At 39.4% G+C, this 17,185-nt stretch overlaps 1 protein-coding gene across 1 annotated transcript; it reads right to left on the bottom strand.

The window, feature by feature from the left end:
* Positions 1-5,126: 5,126 nt before the first annotated feature.
* LOC140170712 (retinol dehydrogenase 8-like) lies at positions 5,127-12,759 on the bottom strand. Its single transcript, XM_072193948.1, has 4 exons — positions 12,476-12,759; positions 7,152-7,331; positions 6,851-6,944; positions 5,127-5,457 (listed from the first exon to the last, which is right to left on the bottom strand). Exons 1-4 carry the CDS (start codon positions 12,756-12,758, stop codon positions 5,127-5,129), a joined length of 888 nt encoding a protein of 295 aa, XP_072050049.1. The 5' UTR covers position 12,759.
* Positions 12,760-17,185: the final 4,426 nt, after the last annotated feature.

Raw genomic sequence — 17,185 nt, 5'->3', positions numbered from 1 at the left:
TATTTTCTCTTCTAGGTGCATCATTTACCTTAGCATTAGCTAGAACTGGTGTTGGTGAACTAAAAATCGTAGCATAGTTATAGTGAAGTGGTGGATAATCATGCCAAAATGCAAGGGTGATAAAGGTACTGAGTCAGACTCACTGCAGAAACGTCCTCCTGTAAATTGTATTTTACATGTGAGTGGTATTGAGCATCTAGATTTTGCGCCGCTCAGTAAAGTAAGGGGGCCGCCACTGACAAGCTTGCTCAGCTACTTGACATTCGCGACAAAAGACTCATTGAACCTCATGATTCACCCTATCGCATTGATGATACCTTTATCACCCTTGCATTTTGGCATGATTATCCACCACTTCACTATAACTATGCTACGATTTTTAGTTCACCCACACCAGTTCTAGTTAATACTAAGGTAAGTGATGCACTTATAAGAGAAAATAATAAATAAATAAATAACATAAAAATATCCTTCTCAATGTACCAAAAAGAGCTCCTATTACAGGCGAGCATGCCATGAAGATATTATTTTTTGTAATATTTTGCATTTTAATGTATCCAACATGTTTAAATCATGAAAATAACCCTTTTAATTGATTGCTCATGTCCACATTATCCCGCAAAATGGGCCCCATGGGACAATATCTAATTTTGGGAACATCGTATGGGAACCCCTCTGGTGACTAGACTATGTCAGCAATGGACTATCAGCGACAATAATCTGTATGTTTCGTTCATCATGTTCATAGGACAACAGGGTCATAATGATAATTTTAACATAAGTTCAAGGTAACTTTACATTGTACTTTCCGTGAGTTTACACGCTATGCAAGTTTTATGAGTTCATGCAGAGAATATTAAAGTAACACGGCACCCCTGATTTTAAATGGTTTTGAACCATTTGGAAACCCGTTGCGCAAAATTAGCATAATAGCATTAGGGACCGTTCACAAACACTTGTAAGGGGGGCCTGATGCAAGAAAATTTCATCGCGAAACAGACCTCAAAAATGTCAGCCCCCCCCCCCCTTTTTGACATGAAAATTATGGGTCAACCCCATAGAAAAGCATATAAACTCAATTTTTCCAGGAAAATTTGTGGTCATTTTTTTCAGGGCCCCCCTTAGAAGGGTCAACAATTTTTAGGCCCCCCCTTTTTTGCATCAGGCCCCCCTTACAATTGTTTGTGAACGGTCCCTTAGCCTGCTTCAGTAAAGGACATGGTGTGCTAACCAAAGGAAAATATCATAAGTATTTCACAAGTCAAAAATCTATGTTTTTTTTAAAAGAATGGTGATTTAATTATGATGTGTAATAATTATCAGGAGCTTGAACTTTCAAGATCAGAGAAAAATTTTAGTTCATGTCAATTTTTAACCTTCAATGGAAGATGATTTTTTTCTTTCTTCACCACACCCTTAACACCCCAAGAACCAGAAACGACTTTGCATGTTGGTATCATATAGTTTCATGCATCATGTGTATACAGGACTTGGGTGGAAAGGAGTCAATTTTGAAAAATAAGAAACAAAAGGAGGGAATTCAATTGACATAATAGTCCACAGAGATTTTCTATTTCTGGTTCTCCAATTCTGGATACATTGTTACATTTACGTTCAATAAAGTTCTTTTAAAGAGATGAATTTTAAAGATGGAATACACAATCTATACATTTTTCTTGTCATTTAAAACAAGAAGATTGAATCCACTGTAGTGCATTATAGTCATGATAGTGCAAAATACAAACCGATGGTTTTATTTGTTACGTATTGGGTTCTGGTTGTAATTATGGGTGGTGTGTGCATTTAGAGACATCCTGTCCCCACCCTGGCTTTTTTGCCGTGCGGGGCTATTTTTATTTTAAGCCCGGCCGCGCTGGGTGCCGGTCATTGTAATAGGAGTCACCCAAGCCAGTGTGAAAGCAAGGGTAACGGGTTGCTTTTGCGCCAGACTTCTTCACTACTATCGTTACTGTCGATTAGTGGGTTGTATCGTAATTTAAAGAATCTTTCTAGCCAAAATGTCTTGTCATGCTCCTAACTCAATTGAATATAGAATGTGGTGGGTGCGAAGCGCTATTTTAGTCCGTTCCGCTTGATTACATGGGCACTCTCTCAACTTTCGCTTTTGGTGTGCGGAATTGTTTTGGCAAAATATTGGACCAATAATTATCCTCCTGCTGGACGGCTCACGAGAGGGATCAATTTTCAAAATGGTTCCAAAAAGGTTTCGAAATGCAAAGCATATTACTCGTTTATTACAAGGATTAATAAAATATATGGTTTGAATAATTGGGTAAATATACGACACCTATTAAATCACATATTTACCCAATTATAATATCATATCTTATCCACCAAAACCTGAACTAATTAGCCTGTTTGTCATTTTCGAAATAATGGTGTTCAGAATTTGTAGGCAGGGTGTCTCAGAATATGCTATGGTATATTTGAACAGACAAAATAGTGCGAAAGGGATTTGTAGCTAGGGCTGAAGCAAAAATTCTGGATATTATTTGATGGGAATTTATCCTATCAAATCCATTTTTTGATGACATACCTTGTTACAGTTGCATGCTGCTACGCAGCACTTCATCAGACTGGCAACCTTGCTTCTTCTTCTTTCTTGAAGTTGCTGCCGGTGGAAGGCTAGAAGCTGGTCGAAAATCTTCGGTAATAAATAATTCCCCTCGTCTCTGTTCATGGTGTTTCGCCCTCGTTTCCTGGTCCAAATTGCCTCTCTAATCTGTATTTTGTTCCTGTTGGCCTACCTTGATCTGATATTAGCGTCCTCCCAACCCATGACATGGTTGGTTTGCGCAACGTGGTATGTAATAGCAAATTTATTTACTTCTGTGAGCGATTGTTTCCTCTGTGACCGAGTATGTACCCCCAAGTGCTGCATTCTCCGATTCTCCTTGATGTTCTTTAGACGTGTGCCAAACAAGCGTGAAGTTTCGCCAATGTAGGCCTTGTTACCATTCTTGCAAGGGATCTCATACACACAGTCCGAGGTTTGCGATATGTCCCGTTTGTCCTTGGGGTGAACTAAAATATTGCTAATTGTTTTGTGCGGTTTGAAGGCTGTTGCAACGTCATGTTTTGACATTGGGTGACAATCCTTCAACAACAGGAACTACGACCAACCGACTTTTCCTGTTCGTTTCGCTTTTCTTTTTAGACTTTTTCAACAGGAACAAAAGACAGATTAGAGAGGCAAGTTGGATCAGGAAATGAGGGCGAAACACCATGAACAGAGACGAGGGGAATTATTTCTTACCGAATATTTTCGACCAGCTTCTAGCGCCGCCACCGGCAGCAACTTCAGGAAAGAAGAAGAAGCAAGGTCACGTTGCCAGTCTGATGAAGTGCTGCGTAGCAGTAGGAAACTGTAACAAGGTGTGTCATCAAAAATGGATTTGATAGAATGAATTCCCATCAAATAGTATTTATGAACAATCCAGATGAATCTAATACAACAAATTCTGGATATTAGGTATATTTTCAACTAATCATAATTGGCTATGAAATACCGGGTGAAATGAAACAAGATAATTTGTTTATTACCAAGCAATGATTGACTGCAGCGTTGTATCTTTTTTTAAATTAATTGAGTTTTTAAAATATTAAACTTAGAACAGTAACCAATATTTAGCATAGTTTTATATTTAGATATATTTTGTACCCAGGGCAAAATATCATAAAACAATAGAATTTTAATGCTACGTGTAAATATAGTCTCGCGGAGCATCTTTTTAGTTTTCTTTGTCAGTCGTTTATTTTAAAAACTTGTTGGTCAAAGCTACTGCGTGACTCTAATTCTGCAAATATTGTCGCCTTTGTGGACAGGGCCGGATTTACCATAGGGCCACATTGGCCCTGGTCCAGGGCCCAAAATTGCCTTGTGCAGTGTGCATCTTCCATTTTAGCCAATAAACACCATGCTTTGTAACAAAATAGGTACAAAAATTACAAAATTTTTCGCCCTTCGTGCGCACGATAAACTATGTTAAAACACGTAAAATGAACTCAAATAAGAATAGATTGTACTATCTAGAATGCTTTTTATTGCCAACAATCCATCAATAAAGGTCAACCCCCATTTCCGCCTAAAGAGCCTATTTCCTAGGTAATGAAGCATCCTGGATGGTGAGAACTATTCCTTTTTTGATTTCATTTTACATGACGATGACGAACACTTTGAGACCATTTTCATTGAAATCTGAGTACGTTTAGTTTTCAACCCCTGTGTGGCTAAAAACAATGATCACGCCTAATTTTGACCTTTCTGCTTATAACTTATATAGCTCTTGTATGCATAAAGGGTCAAACTATACTTTTTCTGAATCATTATGACTAGAGTAATACTTTGGCGTGGTTTTTGATAAGATCTGAGCATTTTTTAAATTTCAATCATACTGTATGAAATTTGACCCCTAGGAATACTTTTGGAATTTTTCAACATATCTTACCATTTCTACGTATGTTTTCTGATCTAGAAACGTTGATTAGAAGTATATTTCCGAGGGTGCACGATAGGCCCTTCTACCAACTGAAATAAAGTATAACAAGCATGACAAACGGAACATAAAGACAACAAATTTTCTTCAGTCATTTTTTTTTTTTATTAACGCTGTCTATTTTTGTTTCCTTTTTCCTCTCTCTTTTCTTTTCACTACGTTTACTTGTTTGTTCCACTTCTAGGCATCAGGATCAAAACGGACAAAGAGAGGCTATAGTAGCCTTCAAAGAGTCCGCCCTCTGGAAAACTTATGGGACATCATAAAAAGGAGATCAATAAGATGATGCTAGAGCCCCTTGGTGCGCCGAATTCTTCTCAAGCAACGTAACCGATTTGTCACGGTGAGATCAGAGGCCAGTTGATGTCAAAATACTAAAGGAAACTAAACAAAAGAACCAAAGAAACAGTACACAATGAAAAACCGAGATAAGTACAGATAAGTACAGTGAAGAAAATTAAAACAAAAACATAAGCTTGGACCACATTTGTTTTATTTCATGTACACGTTTTAGTATTAGATAAAGCTAAGAGTGAGTTTGAATGGAATTTGTTTAGGTTTAGATACATCGATGCAATTGTGATAATAATAGTATCGTCAATACCAAATTTACTGCTTTAACCAAGCATTCATGATCGCGTTGCCCGTCGGGTCAACAAACTTTTCCCTTGCCAATCTCTTAATTGCCTTTGAAGTCTGATACCGAAAATCAGATTTGGGTGAGAGGATAACATCTTGTAATTGTTTCGCCAAATCTTGAGGGTCCAGCATATCATTTCCTACGACGATTTCCGGGTCAGAGGTCAGCATATTTGTGACAATTTTTCGCTCTTCTTCTCCTGGGATTATACCGGCTGCTTTTGCAAATGCATCAGTAGGGTTGTCACCAAACTGTTTGATCATATCGGTCGCAACATAACCTGGCTGGATTACAGAAACCCTGCAAATCAAGAGATCCAAACATTTCAAGTTTGTGGTTTATTGCGAAAACATGAGCTCACAAGGAATTGACGTACGTTGACGTCTTGCCTCAGAACAGCGATGTCCTAACAAAGGATATAAAGCACGTGGTGTATATTTTGTTCGGCCCGTGAGCAGACATCGTGAGGGAGATGCTGATTAGATTGGTTAGAAAGATTCCAAATATGTCACACATATGAAAATGGCACACACAAAATCTCATTTATTTGTACCTTTACGGGCGAAAATACAGATTGTTTAACCAATGTCAACATGGGGTCATCAGCAGAAATATATCTTTCTAACATATTAAATTGAAACAGCTGCTTGGTACTACTTGGTATGAGAGTAATGGAGAGTAATAATATTGTCAAACGGCAATAAAGCTGACACACATCAAAATGGGTCAGTACGCATTCAGTCCTATTCATTGTGACTTATTTTGCTGTCTTTCCTTGGTAACAGAAAGTCCTGCATCGTGCAAACTATTCTATTATCCATTTGAGACAATTTGAAAAATAATAAAAAAATTTCTGTTTGACCCAAGTGGAGCCGAAATATTGACATTCGATCTTTTCAACTATATTTTATTAATCCTTATTACCAAAGGAATACTTTGGAATTGGGTTTAACACAATTTGAGCAATTTTGAATTTTAACCCCTGTGTAAACTTTGACCTCGGATATCTCGAAATGCCAAATTTCTTCTTCTACCCATCTGAAACTATCATATAAAGCCCAAATATGATAGTCATACCCAGGTTTACACTTTCAAAGACATTTTAAGGTTATCTACTAGACTAATAATTGTACTCTTTGAGATTTTCATAGAGCTGTGTTGAACACGTCCAGATGGGAAGCAAAGCCTTGAATAAAACTAATCACTTGAGCCATGTTTGAGCGGAAAATCAAGGCGAAAACCGAAAGTTGTTGTAGAGAACTAAGGGACGCACCATTAGATTCTCAGGGGGTAAGACTTTTTTTTAACATTCCCCACCTCACAGTGTATAAATGCATGAAAATTAAAAAAAAATTGCCCCGACCCCAACTTCCTACCCCACTGAGAATCTAATGGTGCGTCCCTAAAAAGGCGACGTCTGTCGCAACGGTAAATCGTCAGCAAAGACGTCTGCATATTAATAGCTCCACTTTAAGGCACCACAGACAAATTTGATCGATCTCGGGATCGACCGTCGATGCTGCTTCGATGTTCGTTATTAATGACCCATCAACTAATTTGTTAAATTTAATTGCAAATTGATTGGTCAATGCCTTTACATGAAAAGATTAAATGTTATCACAACTAACAGTTGTCAATTAATTGATATTTTATAAAGAATAAGGCTATCCTAACATGATTGTAGTCTACTTACCAGATGTTAAACTTCCTTAGTGGTGGAGCAATAGACTCACTGAAACCCTCTAGGGCAAACTTGGAGGCAATGTATGATGCACCAAGAGGAATACCTAATTATTTGAAAAATCAGCAAACCAATGTCTTTGTTACCTTTTCAATATTAAAGTGTTGAGGACAAGATTCTTTAACCGGTCCCAAAGAGTTGGGCTTCATAACTCAAATGATATTAGTAGGCCAAAATTCGCCTAACCCTAATTTTTAGTCTTAAGTTATTTTGCAACAGAAACTATTATTTAACAGAAAACAATTAGGCCTACCATGGAATCCAGATACACTTGAGATTTGAAGAATTCTGCCATTCCGTTTTTCTTTCATGTATGGGATTACCGCCCTAGTCATTCTGACGCATCCAAAATAGTTGACTTCCATGACTTCATAGTACGCCTCCATTGGATCCGTTTCCCACCAGGATTTAAAAGGTATTCCTGCGTTATTGACTGAAAAGAATTTGGAATTTTTTTACGTTATTATATCATCATCATCATCATCATCATCATCATCATCATCATCATCTAATATGTTTCATAACCACACTCATAGAAATTGTTCGTTGGCATTACTCAGTAAGTTGATGTAAGTCGTTGCGTCAACTTTCCGAGTAATGCCAACGCGTACAATTTTGAGTAACGCTGACTCGATATCATTATGTTGGTCGCACTCATTTGCACTTACTTTATTGAGTTGTTACAACTCAGAAAATGAAACTAGGTTCGCAGAATTTTCTAGAGGTGTGCTATAGTATACAACATTTTGCACTGATTACAAAAATAAATATTTGAATACTGCTAATTGTGCAGAAAATGATCCAATTACGTGAATTAAGTAACAAAGTACCAAATTGGAATAACTCAAAACAATAAGTACCAGTAACTTAATATGAACGAGTTACATCAACTTACATGTTGAGTTACAATAACTCAACTAATTGGTTCTTTGAACCTTGTTTATTTTTCTAAGTTCCCTGAACTTGAATACAGAAGTTGGCATTACTTAAAAAGTGCTGATGGGCTGTGCTGATGCAGGTATTGACATTGCCGGAATTCAAGAACATCGTCTAATTACACCAAGCCCAACTGATGAACTTTGGTCAGATGATAGGAACTGGGTTTTAATATTCAGTTCTGCTACCAAGCAAAGGCACGGAGGAGTTGGTCTGGTCATGTCCAAGCACATTCACAGATGTCTTAAGAGTGTTGAAGCTGTTTCCGAGAGGATACTATTTGTAACATTCCATGGCAACCCTCAGCTTAGCATCACTGTTGTATATGCACCCACTGAGTGCTCAACATCTTCTGACAAAGAAGAATTCTATTCATCTCTATCTGACCACCTGGATGGTATAAAAAGACACAACATCCATCTCATCCTCGGCGATTTTAATGCCAGAATAGGAGCAGATAGTCATCTTTCTCATCCTTGGGTCATTGGTCCACACTGCTACCATGATTCAACCAACGACAATGGTGAGCGTTTAGTCAACATCTGCCAGGAGTACAATCTTAGACCGGCCCAGATGAGATTCCCCAACCCAGGAACCGTCTCTGGACTTGGACCCATCCAGCTGGATCAACCCATGCACAGTTAGATCACATACTAATAAACAGCAAGCGGGTAAACTCTCTCCGCAACTGTCGAGCATACAACTCAGTAGAAGTGGACTCCGATCACCGTATTGTGAGCATCCGTCTAGCTGCCAGTCTGCGAACTAGCAAAGGAAAACCTTGCAAGAGACCAAAATTCAACTGGAAGAAGTTGCAAGATCCTGATACAAAGAAGGAATTTCAGCTGGAGCTATCAAACAGATTCCAGGTCTTGAGCATGGATGACACCACACCCATCTCTAGAGAAAGATGGAGGAACCTGAACACCAGCCTTAACAACTCTTATAAATCTGATGAGCTTGCTACCCTAAATAAGCAGATGGAAGACCTGAAGCTGGCCGACGAGATGGGGAATTATACCACCACCTGGAAAATCATACACTCACTTTATGGGAAGAACTCAAGAAAGGGGGGTGAAAGTCAAAAAGAGAGACGGATCAGTTCCAACCAGTGACCATGAACTGCTTGAGGAATGGAAGGAATATTTTAGCTCCCTCCTTAACAACGACAGTGGCACAGCAGCTTCAGAACTTCCTGCGCCAGCTGTTGAAGATCTTCCTATTATCACTGAGCCCCCAACTCTCCCTATGACTGTGCTATAACTGCAGAAGCACTTCAGGGAGGAGGGGATAGCATGATTGATATGATTCTCGAATTCTGTATGGAAGTATTCTCAACGCTGACACCGCCACGTCAATGGGTCACAAATGTAATAATTCCTCTGCCAAAGAAAGGTGACCTCTCTCTCATGACAAACTACCGTGGTATTTCGCTTATGTCCATTGCCGCAAAAGTGTACAACAAGATCCTTCTGAACAGGATCCGACCTCACCTTGATCCTTTACTGAGAAGCAACCAAGCTGGCTTTAGATCGGGTCGCAGCTGTGCTCAGCAAATACACATTTTGAGGAGGATCATGGAAGGCTTCAAGGAGTACCAACTTCCCTTAACAGTCACTTTTGTGGACTTCAAAAAAGCCTTCGACTCCATCAACAGGTCCGTCATGTTTTCAGTGCTGCGGCATTATGGAATACCAAAGGTTGTGGTAAATGCCATCCAGGTGCTTTACAAGGACTCCAATAGTGCAGCAGTATCTCAGAGCCATTCCAAGTAACAACTGGAATGCTTCAGGGTGATGTGTTGGCACCATTCCTGTTCATTATCCTGGTAGACTACCTTCTGAAGAAATCAACTTCTGGAATTGACGCTGGAATTGTTACCTACCCACGTCGGTCAAGCAGGTATCCTGCCAAGATGCTGAATGACCTGGATTTTGCTGATGATATTGCCCTGCTGGAATCTTCCATAGCCCGGGCCCAGTCACAGCTTACTAGGACTGCAACTGCAGCAGCAGATCTAGGCCTTGTCATCAGCGCACCTAAGACAGAATACATGACTGCAAACTGTAATGCCCAACCATCACTTGAAGTCTATGGTAGCACTATCAACCATGTCACAGACTTCAAGTATTTGGGTTCCAAGATGGGCTCTAGTGCTGGAGACCTAAAACGAAGAAAAGCACTAGCCTGGGCAGCTTTCTGGAAACTGGAACGCCTTTGGAGAAGCCCGTCCCTGCCAATCGAAACAAAAATCAAGCTGTTTCAGACAACGTGTGTTACTGTCTTTCTGTACGGGTGGAGAGTCATGGGTAATTACCAAGGACATGGAAAACAAGATCAATGCCTTTGCAACATCTTGCTACAGAGTCATGTTAAATATCAAGCGTGTGGATCGGACTCCAAATGAAACCATCTACCACCTGACCAACACCACTCCACTGGTTGCCAGAGTCAAGTTATATCAACTCAAATTTCTCGGCCATATACTGCGTCTCGAAGATTGCGAGCCTGCGAAAGAATATGCTCTTTATATCCCACCACATGGGAAGAGGAAACCGGGACGACCGCGCACACTGTACTTACAGTATGTCCAGCACCTACTAGGAGATACTGAAGGGATGCTGCAGCCAAACAAAATTGTTTCGCTTGCCCAAGATCGCAACAGTTGGAGAAAGCTTGACTGATGATGATGAAAAAGTTGACGCAACGACTTACATCAACTTTTTAAGTAATGCCAACAAAGTTGATTAGTTGACGGAACTTTTTGAGCTTTTTCAGCATTTTTTAAGTTCGGATAACTAAAATGAATTTTGTTTAGGCAACTTTTACACTATTTTTGAGTTGTCCAAACTTACTCCTTTTGAATTGCGCCAACAAGGCGAACAAGTCATTTCTATGAGTGCAATTATCAAAATTCACATAAGCAAACTCTTACCCTACATTACAAATTGTTGAATGCTTAGACTTGTCCCAAGTCTCTGAATTTTAACACTGAAATTGTTAGAAATCATGCAAAATTGCTTGTTTTTAAAACAATTCCCCCAAATTGCAAAACTATTAAAATTTGACTTTTATTCCTAGTCATATTTAAAGGTTTTGGCTACAAAACGAATCTCTCATAGACGCATCTATGCACAGTTTCCACCTCAATAAGCCTGAATACACAAATTTGTCCAAGCTAGCAATGCCTTGTCTCTACACAGTCTGTGTTTACGCTACACGGTTGAGTAGTAGGTTTTTAGCGGGTTCGCCGTCGGACAAGTTTAGAACTGTCAAGCTTTCGTCAGGAGTAGCTCTGACTTCTTCAGGACAAAGTACCTAAGAATGAGACATGTAGACCGCCCCTTGTCTACTGATGACTCTGAAAAGAGCCGTTTGCTGAAGACTGCCCCTTGTCAACAGAAACTAGCAGATCTCGCCTATCTGCTGATTTTGTAAGTTTTGGTGGCTCTGAAAAGAGCCGTTCAATGAAGACTGCCCCTTGTCTACAGAGAACTAGCAGATCTCGCCTATCTGCTAATATAAAGGTTTTGGTGGCTCTGAAAAGAGCCGTTTGCTGAAGACTGCCCCTTGTCTACAGAAACAAGCAGATCTCGCCTATCTGCTGAATTTGTAAGTTTTGGTGGCTCTGAAAAGAGCCGTTTGCTGAAGACTGCCCCTTGTCAACAGAAACAAGCAGATCTCGCCTATCTGCTGATTTTGTAAGTTTTGGTGGCTCTGAAAAGAGCCGTTCACTGAAGACTGCCCCTTGTCAACAGAAAACAAGCAGACCTCGCCTATCTGCTAAATTAAAGGTTTGTTCGCTCTGAGGAAGAGCTGTTCAATGAAGACTGCCCCTTGTCAACAGAGAACATGTAGACTGCATATACTGTAATAGAAGTATACGGCTTACCAGGAACCGTTTGGCCACTCATGGACCAATAATAATAATAATAATAATAATAATAATAATGGAGGGTTCTTATTAGGCGCACAATCTTCAAAAGAATTCAAGGCGCACAAACAATAAAGACAAACAAGTTACATGTGTGTATCCGGAAAAGCACGAAGAAAAAGATGTGTTTTAAGTTGCTTTTTGTACTGAGTAAGCGAATGTGTGTTACGGAGGCTGTTTGGAAGCGAATTCCAAACAGCCGGAGCAGCGAAATGAAAGGAGCGTTCACCGACTGATGTAAGATTAACACGGGGAGATTTCAATAATCGTTCGGTAGAAGATCGAAGTGATCGAGCTGGTTTGTACGTGCAGAGCGTAGCAGACAGATAAGTTGGTAAAGTATCTTCAAAGTGCCGAAAGCAAGAACAGCTAAGATTTAGGTTTTAAAAGTCAAAACCCCGAGTGATCCTTATAATAGTTTTAAAATTTTATGTCATTAAATGAAAGAGCACATTTATATTGTCTATATAGATTCATTTCAATGAGCGATAGCCAATCTCTTTAAATTGCCAATCTTCGCCTGTTTTGTCATTCGGTTGTAAATTCAATGAACAATGACTATGTTTTATTTGGCAAAACAGGATAATATTTTTTAATCCAAAATAATTAGGTCTGTATTTTTCTGGAATTGGGAGTAGTATTAGTTCTAGCATTTCGGCATGTCATCATTTCGACATAACATGTCTAATACATAATTAAAATCTTACCCAAAACATCAATTTTTCCTTGCATGTCGATAATTTCCTTCACAATATTATCAATAGTTTCTTGCTTGGTAACATCCAATTCTCGAATAAACAGGGTATCGTTAAGAATATTCCCTGCCTCTGTTTTCAACTCCTCTTGTCTTGTCGCCATATTACGCATGGTAGCATACACCTTGAAGCGACGTTGTGGATCTCGTGCAAGAAATAAAGCTACTTCTTTGCCGATTCCTTGGGCACAACCTGTGATCAGAATAACTAGTGAAGACGCCACCGGTGAAGCCATGTTTGGTTGTCTGGTGCCGGAGCATATATGCCGAAGTATATCACAGTTCCTTTACGGTACCTGAGACAAATAATGAGATAATAATGGAGTAGACTGTGTGTTATTATCTTGAACGCATATATCCCAGTTATATCACACCCAATTTTGATATAAACGTTTTGAACAAAATAAATGTATCGTCTAGTCATATATCTTGGAGATATATATGGTCTGATTGATCAGGTGACACCATATCTATACGAACTTCATGCTACGTTTGCCGCCGCGACAGGTTCATAATGATTATTAATATAACCCAGGTTAACTAGGTAACCTAGGTTAACTTTACATTGTACTTTCCATGAGTTTGCACGCTATTTTAGTTTTAGGAGTTCATGCAGAGGATATTATTAAAGTACCCAGGGGGCCACTCAAGTATGATAGTGTACACATGTGTGACCAAAATTTTTTGAAACGCCCCCTAAACGAGTTTTACCCTACCAGCAAATTTAGCCCCTTAATAAGATAGTTTAACATATAATTTACCACCTAATGAGTTTTTGGCTAGTAAAAATGCAGCAAATGTACCCTTTTTGGACTCATAATTTACCAGAAATTTGAAAAGGTACCCTTAAAAAGTTGTTCAGTTTCAGAAAAGTACCCTTTTAATAGAGCCTTCCAGATCAGAGAAAAATTTTAATACATGTCAATTTTCAACCAAAAGATTTTGTTCTTTCTTCAAACCCTTTACACCCCAAGAACCAGAAACGACTTTGCATCTTGGTATCATATATATAGTTTCATGCATCATGTGTATAAGGGGCTTGGGTGGAAATGGGTCAGTTTCGAAAAATAAGAAACAAAAGGAGGGGTTCAACTGACTGAATAGTCCATAGAGATTTTATTTCTGGTTCTCCAAATCTGGATACATTGTTACGTTCAATACGTTCAATACAGTTCTGTTTATAAAGAGATGAATAATATTAAAAGATTAATATACAATCTATATATTTGTTGTAGTTTTAAAGCAAATTATGGTTGGTGTGTGCATTTAGACGCATCCCATCCGCAATCTGGCTTTCCATCAGAAAAGTTAGAGGACATATCCCATTCGCCGTGTGGTAAATTGACTACGTAATAATCACACACTAAAGTGTATAGACCATTTGCTCGTATCCACTCCTTTCGAAAGCCGTATCTTTCTAAACAAATGTATTTAGGCCAAAATATCACACTTAGTATTGATTACAATATCTTCAATTACAAGGGAGTAGCGCTGTGAGGCTGCACCCCTTGGTGCTCTGCAAAACCAACATCAATTTTGCTGGCACCAAGCACTTTTACCAAATAAAACTGCTACCATTCTACTTGGCTAACATCAGGGAGTTTAATGATTCATCTTATTGAGTCTTTGGATGGACTATGCTTCGAAAGTTCATGATTCTTGTTTTGGATTTTCTGTTCTGTATGCTCAGCTTTACCACCATTGCTAGCCATGCATGTGTTGATTTGCATTGAGATTTGGACTGCCATATTCTTGTGGTCAACAATATTATTACCATCTAATCACATATTGATTGATCACTTATTGATGGAATCACCAACTCAAGTACCGATTAACTCTAGAGACCATCTCCTTGCAATCAATGATATTGGAAAATATAATGTATCCAAGGATGTTTTTGACACTATTTGCTCCTTGGGAGTTTCAAGATACAAACCAACTAGGAGAGGAAAGAAAGGAGGTCGAAAACTTAGACTAAAACTGCAACAGGTTAACACAAATAGACGTGTTGGGTCTGATGTTTCCCTCTATTCTTTGAACTGCCAAGGTGCCAAAGATAAGTCCAAGAACGGGATAATAACTGACTTGATTGTTGAACATCGGATCCAAATATTTTGCCTCACAGAGACTTGGTTCGCTGGAAATCAATCTGATGATTTCTGTCTTCGATCAATGACGCCACCTGGCTATGATGTGGTCAATGTTCCGCGTGGAGGTGGAGATGCTCATGGTGGAATTGCTGTGTTGTATCAGAAGTCCTTTAAGATTGTTTCCAAGATTGACAACACGGATCATCGGTTCAGGAGCTTTGAGTACTGTTCTATAGTTTTTACCTGCGGATCAAAATGTTTTACGGTTGTCACTATTTATAGACCTTATCCATCACCCAAGAATGGCCTCAACGAAGGACTGTTCCTTGAGGAATTTTCTCAGTTCATGCAGGATTTATCCATTGCTCAAGGTGAATTAGTTGTAGTTGGCGACCTGAATCTTCATCTAGATATCCTTAATGATCCCGGTACTCGCAAATTCAGTGAACTTATGAACATGATCGGTCTCAGTCAGTCTGTTACTGGACCAACACATCGCTGTGGCCACATGTTGGACGTTGTCATAGCACGCGAAAACGACAGTCTTGTAGAGAACACTTGTGTGCATGACCTTATTTCAGATCATGCACTTGTTGAGTGCACAATTAAGGTCGGTAAGCCTCCTGTTCCAAGAACCACAATCACTTCGCGGAAATACAGATCCATTGACTCTGATAATCTTAATAGCGATATTGTGGCAAGTGAGCTAACCACTTCGCTGCCTGAAAATCTTAATGCTGCTGCTGATCAGTACAATAAGATACTATCAGATTTATTGGATCATCATGCACCATCATGCACTATAACCGTGGTCCCTCGTGTTAAACAACCATAGTACAGTGACGCTTTACATCAAGCTAAACGTGATCGTCGTAAGGCAGAGCGAAAATGGATCTCGAGTGGACTGACAGTTGATTTTGAGCATTTCAAAGAGCTTAAAAACAAATATAATACTTCTCTGTACAATGCAAAATGTGAATTCTTCAATCAGAAGATCCTTGATTGTGGTAATGACTTTAAGTCGATGTTTGCTGTCATTGGCGACATCTTTCAGAATAAGAAATCTTCTAAACTGCCAGATCACATCTTATTTTTCGTCTAAGATACAGACAATCAGGTTGAGTCTCGCGTCAAGTGATCCTTTGCCTTCCGAAAATCAAACAACTTCGGAGTTGTCTTGGACGGAGTTTAGCACGGTTTCTGAAACAGATGTTAAGGACATTATTATGGAGTCTTCTAGTGCCTCTGGGCTTCTTGATCCCATGCCCACCTGGTTAATCAAGAAATTACTTGATTCGCTGCTGCGTATTAGCACATCCATCGTGAATATGTCTCTTAAAGAAGGAGATGTTCCATCTTCAATGAAATCTGCTGTGATTTTAATCACAGCAGATTTGCTCAAGAAACAGAACTTGGATGCTAACAACTTAAAAAAACATCGCCCTGTCAGCAACCTTTCCTTCCTGTCAAAAGTCCTTGAACGTGTTGTCGCTAAGCAGCTCAAACATTATATGTCTGATCACAATCTCAACGAACCTTTCCAATCAGCATATAAGCAATTCCACAGCACAGAGTCTGCTTTGTTGTCAGTGCACAATGATATTTTATGTGCAATGGAAAACCAAGGTGTTACCTTGCTTGTTTTGTTGGACCTCAGCAGTGCATTTGACACTATCGATCACGCTATGTTACTTGCCAGATTACAACATCATCTTGGAATAAAGGCTACCATCTTGGACTGGTTTTCATCATATCTTTCGGATCGGAATCAATGTGTGCATATAAACGGGAAGTTCTCTGCTCCACAACACCTGCAGTACGGAGTGCCACAGGGGTCTGTGCTTGGGCCCTTGTTGTTTTCGATTTACATCCTTCCTCTTGGTGACATTATTCGTAGACACGGGATGAAACTTCACATCTACGCTGATGACACCCAAGTTTATGTGTCTGTTTGCCCCACAAGTGGTGTGAATCTTGCTGTGTCCAAACTTGAGCAGTGTGTGAATGACATAAATATATGGATGTCTGAGAATTATCTCAAGTTGAACGCTGATAAAACCGAGGTTCTTGGTTACAGATCCCAACTGGCCAAGATCCATCTTCCGAATGTTAACACCGCAGGTGTTGATATAGCTGTCAAATCTGACCCAGTGAAGAACCTTGGAGTTATGTTTGACCCGGGTTTGACAATGGCTGCTCAAGTTGCAAGTATTACTAAGTCCGCCAATTTCCAACTTGTCAATATTGGTAGGGCGAGGAAAATGTTAACCACGGACTCCGCCAAATTAGTTGTTCACACCTTAGTCACATCTAGACTCGATTACTGCAACAGTTTGTTAGCAGGTATCAACAACAATCTCCTTAAAAGACTCCAGAATATTCAACGCACTGCAGCTAGGTTGATCACTAGAAAGCGAAAATACGATCCCATCTCTGACGATCTCATCAACTTGCATTGGTTGCCTGTTAAGCAAAGAATTTACTTTAAGATCATGGTTCTAACATACAAATCTCTCCACCAACAGGCTCCTGAATATCTTTCAAGCATGCTCCAGATACAGACTGACCGCAGG

The sequence above is a fragment of the Amphiura filiformis genome, chromosome 15 (genome assembly GCF_039555335.1).
Source record: "Amphiura filiformis chromosome 15, Afil_fr2py, whole genome shotgun sequence".
In the NCBI taxonomy this organism is placed as follows: Eukaryota; Metazoa; Echinodermata; class Ophiuroidea; order Amphilepidida; family Amphiuridae; genus Amphiura; species Amphiura filiformis.
Note: the sequence above shows the minus strand (reverse complement) of the source record. Positions and strands in the feature narration are given on the sequence as shown.

What these genes read in the sequence shown, in the direction of transcription:
- LOC140170712 (XM_072193948.1), bottom strand. Translation starts at nt 12,758, where the DNA reads ATGGCTTCACCGGTGGCGTCTTCACTAGTTATTCTGATCACAGGTTGT. An exon ending in AGGAAAAATTGATGTTTTGG is followed by an intron (nt 7,332 to 12,475) that starts GTAAGATTTTAA and finishes AATTCTTTTCAG; the next exon opens with TCAATAACGCAGGAATACCT. An exon ending in AAGTGTATCTGGATTCCATG is followed by an intron (nt 6,945 to 7,151) that starts GTAGGCCTAATT and finishes TCAAATAATTAG; the next exon opens with GTATTCCTCTTGGTGCATCA.